Genomic DNA, 19,136 nt, shown 5'->3' with positions numbered 1-19,136 from the left:
CGTGACGGCGCCTTTTCTTTCTCTTAAGGCAGGGGTGTGCTGCTTCGTCAGCCGGTATCGTGCCGAGCTGTTGTCGCTTGATTGTTTTCCACACCGGGGAAGGTCAGCTTGTCATCGCGTCCACGTTGTTTTTGATGAAGCTCTCATCCTCCGTGGTATTCTCGCCGCGCAACAGGACACTTCACGGCTCGATGTTCTTTTCGCCCTTCCAGTGTTTCAACCTTTTCTCGCAAGATATTAAGCGGGATTCAAGTAGATTGGCTTAGACCTATCAAGACTCGGATAGCTACTGCCTGCGAGCACTACGCTCTCCCCTGGGACCTCTTCCCGAATCTCCGTCCCTCGTGTTCTCACTGGGCCTGCTTTCCTTGCATCGAGGTTCCCGTGTCTGGGACCCAGTGGGTTGCAAATCTCTTTCTCGTCTGGTTGTCGGTTCTTTGTAATACAGGGATATTCGCGCAAAGGACTAGCAGAGTTCCGCTTAATGAGATACAGAGAAGCTGAAGCTACATACGAGAAGGGCTTGCAAGTCGATCCCTCCAACACACAGCTCAGTGAAGGACTTGCCCAGGTACGTCTGGGCGAACTTCGTGCCAAGTGGAGTGCCCCAACTGTATATGTGCAGAGTCTGTGTACATTTCCTTTTCTGTCTGTACAACGTACATGAAGTGACAAGTGGTTGTTGCCAGCCAGACCACGTCAACCTCACGCGAGTGAGTTTGTGTCTGCGGGGTGTACGTACAGGGAGGGCATCTATGTTGCCGGTGATATGTTGAATCGGCCAAGACTTACTGCCATCCTCCACCCCACAGACACGTAGACATCCCGGACACATTTATCTTCTCGAGCCTCACGCCTTGGGTTGTATCGGAGACGACGCGTAGTATGCTCCGGGAACGCAGACATTCGATTCAATGACGAGGTGTGGCCGTACTCTTTTTCTGTGAAGAAGAACTTCTTTGGAAAGGTCGGATTGTCGGTGGCTTTTTTCTCGCTTCTATCGTTGCAAAAGATATATGTAGAAAGAGTGTGAGTTATAGTGTATCTTAATCACTTCAGAGCATCGCTGTTTTAGTCCTTTCTGTATGTTTATTGCTGTGAGATAGCATCTGCCTTTCTCAGCTGAATAACTGAGAAGGAGTAAAAAAGCACCTCCGGTGGTATTAGGATATCTGCTCGTATGAAGTCAGATAGATGGGCTGGCCTGAACCCACTCAACGCATTTTGTCGTATTTCTCATCCAGCGCGAGAGTGGCTGTCTCTGTCTCTCTCTTATCAGGTTCAGCAGCAGACAGATCAGTTCGCCTCTATGCAGGCAATGCTAGCCGCAGCACAGGCGATCAATAAACACCCGAAGTTGGCGAAGTACCAACAGGAAGACCCGGAATATACCTATCGTCTCACAGAGATCTTGAAGCAAGTTCAAAAGAATCCGCAGTCTCTAAAGCTCATCATGGCACAGCCGGTACGTACGAGCTTGGCTGTTCTGTGGTACCGAATCTCTCTTGTTTTCATCGTAAACGCTTGTAAAATGTAGGTGTCCTTGAATAGGGAGAAACCTCACTGGGAATTCACGTGTATTGATTAGCTAGCTCGTGTGATCAGCTTCCGCCACCTGTAAGCAAGTAGATCGGCCGCCAGTTGAACACCGTAGTACCAGGGGGTTCTTACCTCTCTACTTTCTTTGTTTTCCTGAGGTAGAAGAGCCTCCTGTTCTCCCGAGTGTCGGCGGTGAATGCGGACGTCCATGTTGGAGGCGTACTGTATGTAGCACAGTCAAGCAACCAACGGTTCGTTGTAATAACGCTTCCTATTTTTGTATCCACCCACCGTTGGGTGGACAAAGATAGAAAGCGATCTCATAGGCCGGGGTGAATATACATAGCGATTGTAAGACTCTCAATAATACCGAAAAAGATGCCGGGTTGACACAGTCGCTAGCTGTGTCTATAAATCCGATGACACCCGCGTCTCCTTTTGTATCGTTTGGCGCCCTTGCATCCCCTTCTGCGACTCGCATGAATGGCAGCACCGCATGCCCTCAGAAGCTAGTGAGAATATTTGCATGCACGGTGGTGCTAACTCCATCTTTCAAGACGCCTTCCCCAGCTCAGTTCCTCAGGTTTCACAGACGTCTCTTGTTAGATGCTAGAGCTCCTACTCCTGTCCGCTGATTCTTCGACAGCATTTCGAAACCGATGTCCTTTCACTTAGACGGTCGGTAAGAAGTGTCTGGACAGCTAGAAAGTCACCAGGCGGCCCATGTTGTTCTCTCACAAAAAGCTCCGTGAAGGAGGAAAAGGAAAGTTCAACTTGCTTGGCTTTGCTGTAGTACCAGCGGATTCACGTAACTGTAAATATGCATATATACATATATCGATATACATGTGCGATTCGATAACATACCCCGTTGTCGTGTGAATACGGTCCTCTGATCTCTGACGCTTTTAGGATGTACGGATAAAGGAAGGTGTGCTTGCAGCAATGGGTGGAGACCTGCAAGAGGAAGAAGAAGAGACGCCTCCTCCGCAAAAGCAGCAGCCCTCGGGATCGAAGCCGGGTGCTACGAAGAAGCCGGAAGAACCTGCCAAGGAGTTAACAGAAGAGGAAAAGGAAGCTGAGGCTTTAAAGCAGAAAGGGAATGAACTTTATAAGCAAAAGAAGTTTCAAGAGGCCCTTGAAGCGTATGATGCGGCTATCGCAAAGAATCCCAAAGAAATCTTGTATCTGAATAACAAAGCAGGTACCTCGATGATGCACACAGACGCCTTTGTTCTCCCTTCTATCTCTATTGAGGATGGCCTAGAGTTCGGGTTACATGATGTCTAGTGTCACGATAAAAGAAAGGATTGGTGCTTCAATTGTGACAAGCACTGAGAAATCTTGTTTGCAAGCTAGTCTGGCTCACGACGGCCTCCTGAGATAGCCCAGATGACACAGTCTCCTGCTTTCACGGTGGATCTCCAGCTATAGACTTTCTTCATTCTTAAACAGCCGTGAAACTTCACATAAATTTTCTTCCGTGTCGTCTATTCGCCGACTCCGTGTGCTAGTAAGGTGTTACATACTCCACCACATGTAGGAGCTGTGTAAGGAACCAGCTGGGAAGCTCGTCATACACTTGTATGAATGCTTGAAAGTGCGGCACAGGTCGGATCGCGTGGTGATATGATACGGCTGAAGCTCTTCTGTCTATTCAAGATGTTATTCCTCCATATGATCCGGTCTCCGACTTAAGGCATCCGCCACTAGGACCTACTTTTCTGCTGGTGACGCTTGTTGTCTTTTCAGCGGTATACATGGAGATGGGTGAGTACGACAAGTGCCTGGCGGAGTGCCAGGAAGCACTCGATAAGCGATATGAATGCAAAGCTGATTTCTCGAAAGTTGCCAAGGTAAGAGTGATTGCTCGTTCTACTTCTCAATCCTTGCTCTTTTCAGTATGTTGAAGGCATTTCCATTCACAGTGACGAGCTGTTACACTAAGAAAACATGTAGCGACAAACTGCATCTGAGAGTAGCAAACCTCGTTGGAGACGTGCCTCCTCCGTGTCGCCTCTCTAGGATGTAGCTAGCGCATATGCACCCGTCACTACGCATGCATGCAGGTACGTTAAAATGCTCCCAGAGACTGCCTTCACACACACACAGCGGACAGGGGCAGACGGCCGCTTTCTTCGTGGTTCCGAGGTAGCGTAGTAAGGTGGCAGATGACCTCCACCTGACGGCGGAACAGGTGTTACTTACTGTTTTCGCCCTATCACCCTAACCCCCTGGCGTACACGTACCGCGTTTCTGTCTGCTGTGATCTATGCACATATTGTCGTCGCTTAGAGTGGGAAAAGACATCTCGTGAAGCCCCGCCTTCTATCTGCAACGTCAGGCCTCACTCCTCAAGAGCTATATGACACGCCCTACAACGGGGACGGCACGACACTCTTGTAGTAAGGATAGGCTGAGCTGTGCCAGCGATAGAGACCTGGGGCTTGTGCAGTTTTCTATGTTGAAATCTGTTCCTGGATGGTTTCAGGTGTATTGCCGCATGGCAGCATGCAAGACACGTATGGAACAGTATGCAGACGCGATTGATTTTTACGAGAAAGCTCTCTGTGAAGACAACAACCGGGCCACGCGAAATGCTTTGAATGAGGTGAAGAAATTGAAGGAGAAGAAGGAAAGAGAGGCATATATCAACCCTGAGCTTGCAGAACAACACCGGGAGAAGGGTAACGAATACTTCAAAGAAGGAAACTACCCTGCTGCTAAAAAAGGTACGGTTTTCATGCAGTTTGAGAGATTTTCATGCGTAGTATCCACAGGGGCGTCTGCAGCGTGCCTGGTTCTTCTCAGTCGTCAGCTGTACGTACACCACTGAAGGACACTCATATGTGAGCAATTCTTGTTCTATAGGGGAGGGCCAAATTTGCTTCGGGTTCCTGAGTTACATGAACGTAGCTACCTAGGTCGTACTGCTTCACACATGCGTAAAGAATCATCTTCGCTATCATGCCGGTGCGAAGACTTATAATTGAGTAGTCCGTGCCCGACAGCCAACGCTGTCAATCGCTTTCATCCGCACTGCGTAAGACAGTGGCAGTGAGGCGAAGAATCTCACTTCCGCCAGTGTATGATGTGGCGGATTGTGACAGGAGCCTACACATGAGTATCCCCATATATTCTGTGTCTCCTCAAAGCTGTGGAGTGCCCCTACACTTGGGGCGCATTATACGCGGCAATCGAGTGAGAGTCTTTGCTAGTAGTGACACGACAGTTCGTTTGTCTTGTAGGAAGGCGGGGGTCCCCGAGATGGATTTGCTCATTTTAAGCAAAAACGTTAGGTTGCTTCCTCTTTGAATGGGTTAGGCGGTCTCATACTTTAGACTAGTAGCTCACGGTTGTATCTTGGTGTAGCCCCCGGATGGGAGCCGGTGGCCAGCGCCTCAGCCAGTGGCGTTCTAGCTCATAGATTTCATACAGGTGGACGCATAGTAGTGGAGCTTGTGCGCCATTTCGTTTTTCCAGAGTATGACGAGGCCATCAGGAGAAACCCGAAGGACCCAAAGCTCTACAGCAATAGGGCGGCTGCGTTAACGAAGTTGTGCGAGTACCCGTCTGCTCTTAAAGTAAGTTCCTAGGTGATTCCGCTTTGTGTGCTTACACACCGTCTTACGACGGCATGAAGGCCGTCTTAGAGAAAGAAAACAGCAGATCTACAGAGACAGCGTGTGTGTTCATACAGCGATGTTCCTTCAGACTCCCATGTAGGAGTTACTTCATACTAACCTCCTCAATGTCTTCAAAAGTGTTGTCTCCTCTACCGCGGCATCAGGCCTTTCTTTGTTTCTTTGATAGCGGTGGTATGTTTGTCTTCGGTTGTGTTCCATTTTAAAGATTTCGCAATAGACTACGTAGTTGACTCTAGGGCATGCACAGTGAGACAGGCTCCTTTTGCTCGATAGTAAGACATGTGCAAGTCGTAGGAGCGATACGGAGATTGGGAGTAGTAGTGCTCGCATGCCTATAGTAGAGTGGATGAGACTATGTCAGTTAACTGTTTCGAGAGAAGACAGAGAGGGCGTGGTGGTTGGGTTTGAACATTGCGCTGTACTTCCGGTGACGGTCCGGCTTGTGTGCCTACGTAGGATGCAGACACAGCAGTGGAGCTAGATCCTTCTTTTGTCAAGGGATGGAGCCGAAAGGGGAATCTCCATATGGCACTGAAAGAGTATCCGAAAGCACTTCAAGCTTTTGAGAAAGGTCTAGCAATCGAGCCGGCGAACGCCGAGTGTATCCAGGGCAAGATGAATGTCATCTCAAAGGTCCAGCAGGTCCAGGGCTCCGGCGAAGTCGACCCTGAGCAAATGGCTCATTCACTGGTATGGCAGATAGACAGATGCGTCGCTTTAGGAAGGTTTGATGTGTAGGCGTGATACGGGTTATCTTTCCTCAGCGACGAAGTTCGTCCTCTTGGTAGCGCTCTCGATTGCTCTGCCTCGTACTTCTTCGGGGGGCCCCTATTGAAGCAGGGGGGGAGGGGGACGCGGTGTTTTAGAGAGTATCATTAGGTTGACATTTCATCGAGTGTCTCTCATCCACATTCCTCTCACATCAAGAATTTCCAGCATTGTCTGCGCCTTGCGTGGAGGTATCCACGCTTAGGATTCATTGTATGAGTGGTGCGCATCTCACATGAAGGGGGGGGGGAGCGGGCACCTTAATGCCCGGATATACGAGAAACTATCAATTCTACAGACACGTAAGGGAACATCGTCCAGGTTTAGCGTGAGGGAGTGGCAATCGCATATGACAGCGGGTACATTTAACTTACTAGCCAACGTGCCGTGTCAGTGCGATCTGCTTTATGTCTCCACATCTCCACATTCTCCTGCTTCATCACTCGTCATCGGTTAGACACTCATGGTCAGAGCCTCATTATGTGCTGCAGATTTTCTAGATAGTCACCAGGTACCTCCCTCCTTTCTTATTATCACGATTCTATGCTGAACGGTCTTCCGGTGTACGAATGGTGGAAGAGAAACAGTCTTGCCTTCACTTTTTCCGTGAGAACCCTCTGCTGATAGTTGACGCAGTGACCGTTTCCTGTCTGCTCCTGTCGCATATGGGGCTCAGGTTGTGGTGACTCGAAGTGTAGAGGGAAGAACATAATAATGACGCAGGTATCTGAAGCAGGTATCTAGACTACTTACAGAGATCACGTCTGCCCTCGTGTGTTTTGCCGTCATGGGTTCTCCGATGTGTGATTCCGCTGTACATTTTCTCGGGAACCTCCATCAAAATGCTTCTGGTGTATGGGAATATGAATGCGATAGGTCCACCTCTTTGGCTTTTTGTGGTGCAGAGTCTGAGAAGAAGTGCGCATCGATGGAAGTGTTTAGTAGGGATTCATTCCTCACTTCACGCAATTCTTGTGGTGTCTGGCAACGTACAGGCAGATCCCGAAATCCAGGCTATTCTGAAGGATCCTCAGATGAACATTGTCTTGATGAATATACAGGAGAAACCTGAGCTTATTCATGAGTAAGGAGAAGACTTACTGGTTTGGGGAGGGGGGGAGGGGAGTGTGGTTCCTTTGGTATGAACGCATACAGACATACGTTTCGCTTCACACATCGAATCACATCGGACTCCTCACCAGAGTAGGAGTTTTTATGACGTTATGAGTGGTGGGGGCGATATGTAGACAGGAGCGCAAATGACTGAACTGCTGACGATTGAAATGAGAGACTGTGGATGTGGCAGCCCGCCTGTGTCATGCCGGCCACGGCGCTTTTCATGATACAACACGTTTTCCTCGGGTTCCGTGTCTCTCACCTGAGCTTTCATGCGCAGTAATCTTGACAACGACAGCACCGGCGTCCCTTCACGCGGAGTAGCAGAAGTCGCAGGATTACCAGAACCCTTTAGATTCTACCATACATTATAGTAACTGTCGTAAACTGGCATAACGTTGTGTAATTAGTAGTAGAGCGTACATTTCTTAACATCTGGAACAAGGGATCAAGTTTAGGTCATCGAACAAGGAGTTTAGTCAGGTATGTGCCAGCTGCTGCATCTTTGCTTGGCTCAAGACCACAGTGTGTACTAGCAGCCACGCCTGTTCGTATGGCTACATAGAGCCACTGCACTGCAGTGTAAATAACAACATCTCGAGCACACATCGCGTGTTCCTGCTTTCACAAGTCGACACGGCAGTACGTATTCTGTTCTTTTGTTCGGCAGGTATCTGCGAGATCCAAAGATCAAGGACGGCATCAACAAGCTCATCACTGCTGGCGTTCTTCGCGTTGCTTAATCTGATCAGATGCCCCCTTCAAGTTCCCAGTCCTAGCGACTCTTTGTCTTCACACTGCTCCTTGTCACTCTCCGCTCACAAGCGGTGTCACGGTCGCTCGTTGCCTTCTTCGTTTCGTTTACGAATATAGCCTTTTCCTTAGTGAACGAGTAGTAACGCGTAGGAACATTGCTCCGTCTCGATTCTTTCGGTTTCGACTGGCTTGGTGTAAGCACAAACGAGCGCCAGGGAAGCTATGCTAGTGAGTGCAAGCCCTCTGAGTCCTCATACATGTTCGCGCCCCATGCGTCTAGACGTTGCTTACACACGCAGCAGTCTCTGCGTGAGGCGCTAAGGCGTGGCTTTCTCTGTTCTCTAAGGCGGAGCTCCCGGTACACTTGCGTGTTCGGCGTGCTGCGAAGTGATACCGAAGAAGCCCGGCAGAGTTGTCTTATCTGCGTGTGTTTGTCGCCCTAGAAGCTTCGTAGTTGATTCTCCTCTGATGTTACTGTGAAGTGAATCTGATAGTGATCCCTATACAAATGGATGTGGGAGGCGTCTGTATGGCGGCAGGCGCAGTTGGTTGTGGGTAGCGGAGGTGTCCCGTTCGGAAAGGCTTTGTTTTAGGCCGTGGGTGTCAGGCAATCCGTATAGTACACTGGGGTGGTCGGCGCGTGCTGCGCGCCAGGGGTTGCTGGATGAAGTTTCTCTGGTGTTGTCGGACTTCGTGAATCAGGGGTTTTGGCGCTAGAGAGCGACTGGTGGTAGGATACGCCCGTGGCGCACTGAAGCGGACCCGTAGCAAAGAGTTCAGCTTTCTTGCGCTGGCGTCGGAATTCTTTGACTCCGATGCGCCGATTTCCGTTGCAAGCCAGTACCCTTCTGACGATTGTTCAAGCAAGCTGCTTACTTCTTGGAATCTGTTGCCCTCTCCGCCACGGACATCGTGTTTGCGTCTTCCCCCGCGCGAGACCCGAGAAGGGCTGCAAAGCCGTAGGATGGTCAGCCCTTCTTGAGCGACTCGTGGTTCCGAGAAGTTCTGCACTTGATAGGTATCGGGCCGCCCACCGGTTCATCAACCTGCCGACGTGGGGGCCAATGGCACTGCCGGTCTTCCCAAGGTTTTGCTACGGTGTATGTCCGTGTCCAAACTTGTGTCACCGTGTAACCTTCGACGATTTTGACTGCAGATGACGGCTGCCTCGTGCGCTTGAGTGACGCACTCTTCAGCTGTGCTGGACGGTCTGGAGAGCCGTCCCCGCAATCAGCAGTGTGTGCTCCGTGATCGCTAGTTGCCTGCATCACAGAGGTGAACTGCACACCGCAGTTCTATCCTGCCGCAAATCCTTACGAGTCTCACATCATCCATGTGTGGAGCTCTGCGACGCATCAGCGGTGGCTTTCTTCCGACCGACAACCGAAGACACCGCGCAGACAATCCAAGCAGGACAGCATGGTCATTTTTCTTCTCTCAAGGCAGCTAGGTCCCCAGTACCCAGCTATACCAGGAGCGCAAGTTTGTTTGGACTGCCTGTAGTCCTGGGCTGGCTTACGTGGTTTCAGCAAGCTGTCGCAGCTCGCCACCCAGCCACACCTGATTTGTATGTGGCAGCTGCTGGAAGCATTCGTGTGTATCCGCGGTCGCTTGGCGGGCGAACCAAGTGCAAGCAAGAGACGCACGGGAGGCGGCGACTCGAAGAGAACTTGCTGTGAATTTTCCTCAGAAGTGTTGCTACTGATAGAGCGTGAATTGAACTGCGTTGTGGCAGGCGTTTTGTTTTTCGGCTTTTTTTGACTCGGTGCCGTGGAATCTTCGTCGAACAAAGGGAGTCAGTCCTCTCCAGGTGCCTCTCTTTTGAACTTCCGAAGTAGTACGGGGAATGAATTCAGCTCTCAGTTCAGCTTTGACCAGATCAGGCAGCAACGACCCCAGCTGCCCTTAGTGTACGTTTTCTCCGAACCGTACCACGGTAGATTTTTTCTTGGCGCAGGTGCTGTAACTGCAGCCAACCTTTTCACGCACTCTCACATCCTGCGTGTTGTTTTGGGCCCACACCAATCAACAGGTTTGCTACCTTAGCCGCTGCCCGTTGGCGAATAGTTCCATACCTCGTTGCCCTTGGACTATGCAACTCGCACGACTCAACTCACTCTACAGAGTTTACATTGGTCTTATCCCCTATATACATATCCGGACAGCTGTTCGAGCGATGCACGCGCCTGCGATCCAGTCCTCTTCCGGGCACATGCATTCCCACACAACTTCCAACCCGGAACCTCTCCGGATGCGCATGGCGGACTTCAATGCTAGAACAGTAAGAAATGTCAGCAGCTCTTGCTGAATTGATTTTTGATGAACGGTAGCCATTTAGTGCTACTGTCCTTCTGTGGCCGTTTTACACTTCACAGAACGCGTTCGTAGAAGGCCTTCAACTCAGAAACACCTAGAGAACTGAACTTCAAGGAAACAAACCGGATCCAGTTCTTCCTTGCAGGATGCCTTCTTACTGCGCCCGCCCAAAAAGAGTGAGGGGTACCCAGTGGTATACGTTGTACTCGGAAATCTTGATGAAAACCTGTAACTACTTAAAGGCGAAAGTTTAAGCCGACTGTTCGAAGCCGAGGCAGAGTCGAGCAAGTCTCTGGCCCGCGCTTAGTCCCCCACTCAAAGGGCACCGAAGGAAACAAGCTATTCATAAAAGCTCCGGAGAGTTCTTATTAATAGAAGCTGAGTAGAAAAAAGATGCGGAGCTAAAGTGAAAAAGAGAGCTTTAATGACTAACACGATGTCCAGAATCTTGTACACGCTACGTCTGCGGACTTCTTAGTCGAAAGTAACGAGCAGGTCAGTTCCTCCACTTGGGGCGTATTCTGCGCATCGGACGACCATACTGAAAGTGTGGATCGAAAGTAGCACTAGTCTTCCTAAGTCTAAGTGACTCCTCTTGCCTTCATCTTGAGGCAATCCTTGTACGTAAGTTTTTATTCATCATGGTTCGCACAGGGTCGGAGTCTGCTCCTGACAGTCGGGGTGCTCTGCATCGGTCACTGATCAGGTAATCAGGATGTGCCCCCCAGGGAGTTGTCCGGTGTAGTGAATCTTTGTTTCACTGACGCGGGGATTTCAGGCTCATCGACACATCGCGTCCCCGTACGCTTTATAACTTTGGGTACTGAGTCCCCAGATTGGATCACTGAAAATCTGCCTGTCCTAATACTCACCGGCCACATCGTGTTGATCGAAGTAGTAGACTTCGCGGTAGCGGATATGCTTCGGGCGAAACTTATCTGGGTCTTCATGGCAACCCGCGTTTCGATAGGAAGAATGAAAGAAGTGGCGCGCTCCACGACTTTGTAGAGGCCGCCGGCTCCCCCTCGAGTTACACGGGGTGCTCTGGTGTGCACGGGCCAACCGGGCTGGCGGCTGCGCGCAGTGAAGCAGCGGAGCTGAAGCGTGTGACTCAGTAGACCCCGAAAACGCCACGGCCAAAAGCGACAGCGTCACACTGGACAGCGCTCTATATTGCCGTATTCGGAAACGCTACGCTCGTTACTTTGGAGGGAGCCGAGGTGAGCACGTGGCCCTCCGTGCGACGTCAGCTGCACCGGGCGAGGTGGAAACTGTGAAACCACAACGACTGGTGTATGGTACACAAGGTGCAGCCGTCTCCCCGTTCGGATTTTCGCTACACACAGAATAAGTCAGGGCTGGTCAGGCGTACAGAACGGCTTCCGGGACAATGCTTGGGTTGCAAGGCTGTCCGTTCAAGCCGAGCGCTGCCACCTGGCCCGTCAGAGAAGGAACAGATCCCGTCAAGGGGAGCATGCGTTCAGGCTCTTTCTACGCTGTTTCAACCGCTACCTCGGTACCTCCGAGCCCTGGATATTTCGGATTGCAGTCGGGGTCACACCGGTCCAAATGGGTTTGCTGCTCTTTCTTGTTCCCTTCCACGGGCTCCGTTCCTGCAGTGAGTACTGCCCGCCTCGGCGCCGGTTTCCGGGTCCTTCCGCCCGCTACATCTGGCACTCATTTCCTGTGTTTCATGAGACCGCGTCTCTCTTTGGGGCAGCCTTCCCTGCAGCGTCTACCCCAGACGTCTTTACTCAAAGACTTGAGTGACGTACTTCCCTTGTCCAGTTGGTCCGCAGCAGAGCAGTCATATTTGAAGCTGTCTACCTCTCTCGTGCTAGGATTGTGAGCTTGCTCATTCACCTTGAGCTTACAGGGCCCGAGAAGCATGCTCGTTCAGTTGGGGGAATAATTAAAGAGGGTGAGGCCTTTCAACGCGTTCCTGTCTGTGGCTGAACTGAGTAGACGGCAGACGCCTTCTTTGTCCCTTACACGTCGGCTGAATTTCTTTCGGCTTACTTTGAGGTCCCGGTCGTCTTTTCTCCTGCGCTGTCTTCAGCTACCCGTTTTCCTTCTCCTTTGCCCTGTTCCCGCGGTCCCTAGTCCAGTCTCTCTAGACGACGCTCCTTGCCTTCTCTTGCGCGCGGTTTCCAGGCCTCTCCGTTGTGACTCGTCCTTCGGCACCTCAGTCCGGCTCCCGTGTCTCCCTGATTGCAAGGATATTTCTCCCCTACTTCCCTCTAGACCCCACCCTGTCTCCATCTAGGACCTTCCCCCCCCGTTGTGAGCAGACCACTGTGGTGTTCTGTAAGGCGAGTTTCCTTCTTTCTAGGGGTCGCATGCTCCTCCAGTGTGACCGACCGCTTCTCATTGTCATCTTGAAGCGAAGAGCCTCTCCGTGCGAGCACTGCTCCTGGCGTGAAAGGCGGGTGCGGCGCAGGCGTCTGGATCAAAGTACCATTTATTGTATGGGCCCGCGGACGACTTTGTTTTTTTTCACCGTAACTGGGCCAGAGAGATCGTCTCCGGCTTTGTTTCGCACGGGGTCCAAACCATAAGTCATTTCCTGGTCATTCCAAGAAAGGCGCGCTCTCCCTTCAGAGGGATTATTGTGTGCGGTTTGTGCTTTTCGTCGGGTGGGGCTTTCGGTGGTTCTTCCGCGATGACCACCATCGGAGAACCGACTTCAACCTCAACGGCTGTGGGCTCTTCGCCTTCCAGCCCACGTGGTGACTCGGGAAATGATGTCTCAACGCGTTCCTGCTTTCAGCGGAGAAGCTCTTCTCCGTCCTCTGCACAATCAGCAGCAGTCGTCGACTCTCGTACCGTTCGAGATCCTGTGGGGCAGCCAGGCGAAGAGGATAGTTGTGATAAGACAGACGAAAGTATACGCATTGAAGACAGCGATCCAGATCTACGGAGCGAAAATCGGGAGAGAAGATCGCAAACCGGACACGTGGAGAATCCTGCCCAAGGTGTTGGAGAACAGAGAGGCTCGGCGGGCAGACGCCGAGAGCCTGGAAGTGAGAGCGAGGCCATACCGGGAGCCGCAGAGGAACTTCCGGAAAGGCAAGGAGAAGTCGCAGCTACAGTGGACAGACAGACAGGAGATGCGACAGAAGCAGGCGAGACAACTGCAAGGGAGGACGATGATGATTGGGAGGATGTGGAAGAATTAGATAGTGAAGAGCAAGTCGATGAAGAAGCCGACGAGGGTTCCATTGGCTGTGCTCATTACAACCGGAAATGTAAAGTTGTTGCCCCGTGCTGGTAAGGAGACGGCTTTTCATCTGTGCTTTTGCAGATCTGCATTCATTCTTCTCTTTCTTCTCGGTTGTAGTTATACGCCACACCTTCAGCGTGCCTGAGAGGTGGGCGTCAGGATCAGTACAGCCAGCCGAGATAGCTCATCTCTCTCTCTCTCTTTGAAGTGGCCTTTCCCCTCTTCCTGCGCGCCCTCCACACAGATCAAGCAAGTGTGGGAATGTAGTCAGCGGAGCCACGAAATAAAATCATTAGGGGGGGGGAGCTCTGCTGTTATCTGTTGGAGTCTCTCATCTTGTGACCAGCAACACAGCGGCGAAATGTTTCTGCCTTGTTTGCAGTGGGGAAGTCTTTTTCTGCCGCCATTGTCACAACGAGGTCAAGTCCGAAGGAGAGAAGGATTACAAGAAAGCTCAGTAAGTTACACACATCATCGCCTTCCTGTCTCCCTATGTCCCAAGCGAGTTCCTTCGGGCTGCCTCCTGTTGACTTCGTGGGCTGCGGTTGCACACAGAGAGGCTGCAAAGTACACAGACTTTCCGTACGGTTCTCTCTCTTTCTCGGCCTAGGAGGCACACGCACCGGTTGTAGGGCAGCCCCCCCCCCGCTGACCCGTGTCGCGCGTTTCGGGTGTGAGGCGGTCGGGGCACAAGCAGCCTTTTTTCTCTGTGGTGTATCTCTCTCTTTTCTGCTTTGTTGTTATTCATTTTCACAGCGAAATGGACCGGACAGCGGTCAAGGAGATTATCTGTGCAGTATGTGACAAGCGACAGGAGGTTAGCAACAAGTGTATTGGATGCGGGACAGTGTTTGGGAAATACTACTGCTCTAAGTGCAAGTTCTGGGATGATAAAGGCCTGCAGAAGAAGGTACGCACGCTCCCTCCTACAAAATGTAGAGAAAACACCCTCCTAGGAACTCGGACTGAAGACTGCAGTTCCAAAGTCGGGGACGGCATGAGTCGCTTCCCTGTCTTTGCCTGACTGTAGGCAAGACAAGTGCATCCTCTATTAGGACGCTGGCTGCTCTGGTCCTCTATCAATCAACCCCCCCTTCCCCTAGGGTTGCAACAGCACTACTGCTGTCTTTGTTAGGAGAACAAGATGCTTCGTTCTCTTTGTTCAGCATTCATGACCCTGTCGATATGATATAATAAGTAACTCTTTATCGAGGTTCGAGTTTCTTGGTTTCTCCGATGCGCCGTCTCTTGGCAGGTTTATCATTGCGACCAGTGCGGGCTATGCCGCAAAGGAGGCGCTGAGAACTTCTTCCACTGCAACACATGCGGAAGCTGTTATTCTGTCTCCATCCGCGACAGTCACAAATGCGTCGGTGAGCTACCGATCCTCCGATATATTTTCGTCCTTATTGTTATGGGACCCACCCTTTCCCATCTAGAACGCTGGTACCAACGGATGTAATCTGTATGTATACATATATATATATATATATGACAGCACTCTCTGTCGCGCAGCAGCATCCTGATCTCGTCCGTCTCATGGACTCAGCTGAGTTGTGTATCATCGTGTCTCACAACAGGTAATATTTGTAGATAATCTCTCTCTGTTTGTCCATCAACCGGGAGCTTTTCTTCTCTGTCCAAACAGTCAGAGTCCGTGGGAACACTAGTCTGAATAGTAGTAATGGTAGCCCTAATCAGATGAAGCATCCGCACTACATCTTGCTCTAAAGTGATATATGTTTCTTGTTTTGGATTCAGAAAACGTCATGCGCCAGGCTTGCCCAATCTGCTGCGAGAATATGTTTACAAGCATACGACAGGTTCATGTTCTCAAGTGTGGTCACACCCTTCATGCGGTAAGTAAGGAGGGAGGATGGTCCCCGCGTCTCAGACGAGTCTGGCCACCAAACACGATGAGGTTCTCGACGTTTCTTAGGCCATTCCAAAGACTTGAGGATATCGTTCATATTTGCACTTTCCCGGAAGGAAGCAGCAAAGAAGACTCGATTTGTACTGAACGTTGGGGCTCGTTACTCAAGGGGACAAATAGAATCATGGAAATCGAGGGATGAGTGGGAAGAGGACCAGGGGAGGGAAGGTGTGGTGTCTCCCCCCTGCTCGATGAAGTCGGTGGTCTGTCTGTAGGCACCTGTATGTGAAGGCTTTCTGTATTGTATCTGGGCGTTAGTGTAGCATTCAAAGTAGTAGATGTCCGTGTCATTTTGGTGCAGCTTCTTTCGTTCTCCTGTTTTTCTGTCTGGTATTCTGTCTTACCTTGGTAGGACTGCCTTCGTCAATTGAACTCCGAGTGCGTAGGATTGCAGGCCCTCCGCTGTCCCCTATGTAAGTTCGACACAGCTGTTGAGGAGCTTAGACAACAAGTTAGCTCTCAAAGGCCTAGGCGTCTTCTCTGAGTCGAGAAACAAGAGGGCTTCTGTTCGGAAGGGCGATGCATTCAGCGCCTTTTGAGATGCATGCAGACTACACGTCACATCATGTTGCAGTTCGTTCACTCAGACCTTCGGGTGGGGTAGTATGAGGCCATAGAGACGCCTTTACATAACGAAGGCGTCAAGTGCATTCTATTTGTACCAGTGGCGGGCCCGCCGTGCAGTGGAAGAATTCTCTAAGAAGGCGGGAGCGATCGTCTCATGAACTTGCGCTCATGAGAGAGCAGGTCTGTGGAGTGTGAGGCTTCGCGTGAGGACAGCAGCGTTCACTATTTTGCTTTTCCCGATGGGGGCAGGGAGCTGGAGATTCTGGGCTTATCCCCCGCATATTCCCTGTTTTTTTTCTATCTTTGCAGTCTTGTTGAGGTCGAACCCGTGGACAAATGATGTGTAAACTGTGTTTCTGTCAGGCTGCAAGAGCCTAGGCGACTACGGAAGAATTTGGGAGCGGTTAGACGATGAGGTGGCACGAACTCCGTTGCCCGACGAGCTGAAGCGAAAGGCGTTAGCAAAGTGCAACGACTGCGATGCTCGTACGGAAGTTGACTTTCACATTGTTGGTAAGCGCAGCGATTACTTCATCTAGGGGACACACCGGCAACGCGCTCACCCCTCGTAGGACATCAGGCATCGGGAGAACAACATCATGTATCTTTATCTCGACGATATCGTGTGCGATAGGAACTCCCCTCCAGTGGGATGTTGGTCAACTGCAATTGGTATCGGATGCATATGTGTGCACTGAGAGCAATTTTTCACGATGCAAAAAAGCAGGTGATAACACGACGTAGCCGAAGACCTACAAGAGCTGATTCTTGTTTCATGACTGCCTACGCAGCATAATTGCGAGTGCGCCTGCCTTAAGGCCGTGTGAGCCACGGGTTGGGGGAGCTTCATTGTAGGGAAGTGGTAGGTGAGGAGACAGCGTACGAGGAGAGGTTTCCGGGTAGCTCGGGACAGTTGCCCTGCCGCTGTAACACGTGTAAAGACCGTAGTGAAGGCCTAAACGCACTCAGAGGCCAGGCGACCTCGACAGCCCTAGAGGCGGGCACGTTCGGCCTTGGTAGAGGTAGACGCATTCTGATGCCAGAATGGCGAGCCAATGCCCTTCAGTAGTGTACAGGACGGCTGTACAGGAAAAGTGACGTCTAGCGCGGCAGTCGCTGTTGCGGCCGACAGTTCTATACTAGTTGCCCTCGCCATAGCTACACCTGTAGTTGGTCTTACGCTAGATGATAACACAAGAGTATGCCGGAACGTACCCAACAAGCAGGTGCTTCCAGGAGGTGTTCGAGGCTTGGGAACACGGGGGCATGGTAGCTCCCGCGCACCTCGTTACTCGGCAGATAGCCCAGCGTAATGTACCTTGTGTAGGGTGCTTTCGTCTGACGGCGGTGTCACGTAACTGGAAAGTGAACTTCTTAGGAAGGCTTTATCCATCCTCGAAGAGACGCTTTTGTGGTTTGCCATTCACTTCGATGTGCTGGCTGGCAGACAGCTGGCCAAGTATTTCCTGTTTCTCGCGCCACGCGCGTTCCGCTTCTTAGTGTACAGATACATTCCTGACAGCATGTGTGCTCTCGCAGGGCTCAAGTGCGGAGCTTGTGGGGGTTACAACACCCGTGAGATCAATGCCTAAGTGCAGTTGCTGCAGAACGGCTGCTGAAGCTTAATCTCGAACGTGTCGCAGCTGTGGTACGAAATTGGCGTCTGTGGGACGCCCTGGTTGTTGACCAAGTGACCCAGTGCGACCGAAACTTTGGTCTACGTGGTTCCTTGAGATGACAGCACAGTGAACTCCCAACTCTGCACGGGATCAAGATATTCTTCGGCTCATCTCGTAGCGCTTCTCCGGCAATTTTGGACTTGAGTAATATTGGCTGACTCTACAAGGCACACTGTTCTTCTGGCGTACTCGAAATGTAGATCGGCATATCACCAGGGAAGACGTCAGCTATGCGGAGTGAGAAGCTAGTCATTTCCTTCTTAGGACGTCGCCAAGCGTTGTCGCGCCCCTGGCGTAGGCCCATAGATTGTTGCAGGACCAGCAGTTCGCTCAGGATTCTGATCTCGCGCGACTCATACCACAACGGCACACGCGGTTCGGACGGACGTCTCACACGGGTAGAATGAATTTTATAGGCGTGGTGCAGCACGGGTCTCCGACAGCCCGGGGGCGCCGTACGCGGCAGCCAGAATAAGTTTCCGCAGACGCCATAATGCTGTTCGGTCTGGCAGCTACGGTGTTCCGCGATGCGTGTACTAGATCCGACGTGGATTTTGGTAGACCCAAGTATTGTGGTATGTGGGCATTAGATGGTATTATATATGCTTCGCCTGTGAAGCGAAGCCACGAACATCGCAGTTGACTAGGTGTCCGGCGCCCCGCCATCGCTTCGCTCGTCCCCATTTAACTGCCAATGACATCTTCGACCCCTGAGTCGGATTACTGCGAAGAATAACTTCATAGAAAAAATACACGACTTTGTCAATAGCGACTTTGTTCGTGAGTGTAGACTTACAGAAGTAGTGCGGTCAAGGAAACTCGGAAGCACGGCAAGCGGGAATCCCGTTCAAAACCAAGTTCGAGAGGAGCTTGTTACTGTCAAGTGTGGCCTCTTGGACTACAGGGCTTTTTACACGTCAGGCGCCAATGCAGGACATTCTCGTAAACGAATGTCTTCCTCGATGCTTATGCAGTGGCTTAGCTTGGCGGTTTACTGGTTAAAATCGGAACAGGAGAGCATGTGACAACTCTTAGACTGTTTCGAGAGGAGTGAACGACCGGAAGGTACCCGGTTAATCTTGTAAAAAGGTTTCGTTCAGGTAGGTTTTCCACCGAAGCCCGCTTGATAGGCCTGGAGCCAACATGGGAATGAAGAAAGACCCAGGTCGAAAGGACGTTTATCTCCCGACACTGGTGGCGTCGATAGGTTGACCTGTAAGCCGAGACAGTCTCGACTACACCAGGCCCCTGCAGACACTTAGTGGAGTCCATTCCTACATGTTTGACGGAGCTGAGGTACCGAAGCAGCCTGAAAACATCAGCGCCCCCTGAACTTGGAAAGATAGACAGCTAGTGTAACACTGTAACTTCGGTAGAAACCATAAGAGACAGCGACTCCGTCCGCTCCTGCTAGAAAGAGAACCTACTACAGAAGCACTGACGACTTGCCCACTATTGCAAAGTCTCCATGTTTGCCTTGTGCGCGTTAGCACCCGAAGCACCTAGGGTTCGGTCGCAGCATACCTCTACGAGGACTTGGCGGTCAACAGCGCAACGGTAACCGCTTTCGACCCTAAGCCAGTCTGCCCGCC

General features: G+C 51.3%; 2 protein-coding genes across 2 annotated transcripts; both read left to right on the top strand.

The window, feature by feature from the left end:
* The first annotated feature begins 448 nt into the window (after nt 1–448).
* Nucleotides 449–9,695, top strand: CSUI_000630 (tetratricopeptide repeat domain containing protein). Its single transcript, XM_068060863.1, has 9 exons — nt 449–571; nt 1,280–1,465; nt 2,452–2,743; nt 3,292–3,395; nt 4,031–4,271; nt 5,023–5,123; nt 5,643–5,876; nt 6,950–7,038; nt 7,741–9,695. Exons 1-9 carry the CDS (start codon nt 485–487, stop codon nt 7,811–7,813), a joined length of 1,407 nt encoding a protein of 468 aa, XP_067927168.1. The 5' UTR covers nt 449–484; the 3' UTR covers nt 7,814–9,695.
* A 1,426-nt stretch (nt 9,696–11,121) lies between these two features.
* On the top strand, nt 11,122–17,701 carry CSUI_000629 (chy zinc finger domain-containing protein). The gene is made up of 9 exons (XM_068060862.1): nt 11,122–13,412; nt 13,748–13,822; nt 14,122–14,275; nt 14,586–14,738; nt 14,915–14,945; nt 15,127–15,224; nt 15,651–15,711; nt 16,229–16,378; nt 17,405–17,701. The coding sequence occupies exons 1-9, from the start codon at nt 12,805–12,807 to the stop codon at nt 17,455–17,457; spliced, it is 1,383 nt and encodes a 460-aa protein (XP_067927167.1). The 5' UTR covers nt 11,122–12,804; the 3' UTR covers nt 17,458–17,701.
* The last annotated feature ends 1,435 nt before the right edge of the window (nt 17,702–19,136 follow it).

The sequence above is a fragment of the Cystoisospora suis genome (genome assembly GCF_002600585.1).
Source record: "Cystoisospora suis strain Wien I chromosome Unknown contig_243, whole genome shotgun sequence".
In the NCBI taxonomy this organism is placed as follows: Eukaryota; Apicomplexa; class Conoidasida; order Eucoccidiorida; family Sarcocystidae; genus Cystoisospora; species Cystoisospora suis.
The sequence above is the reverse complement of the archived record's forward strand: the minus strand, read 5'-3'. Positions and strand labels throughout refer to the sequence as shown.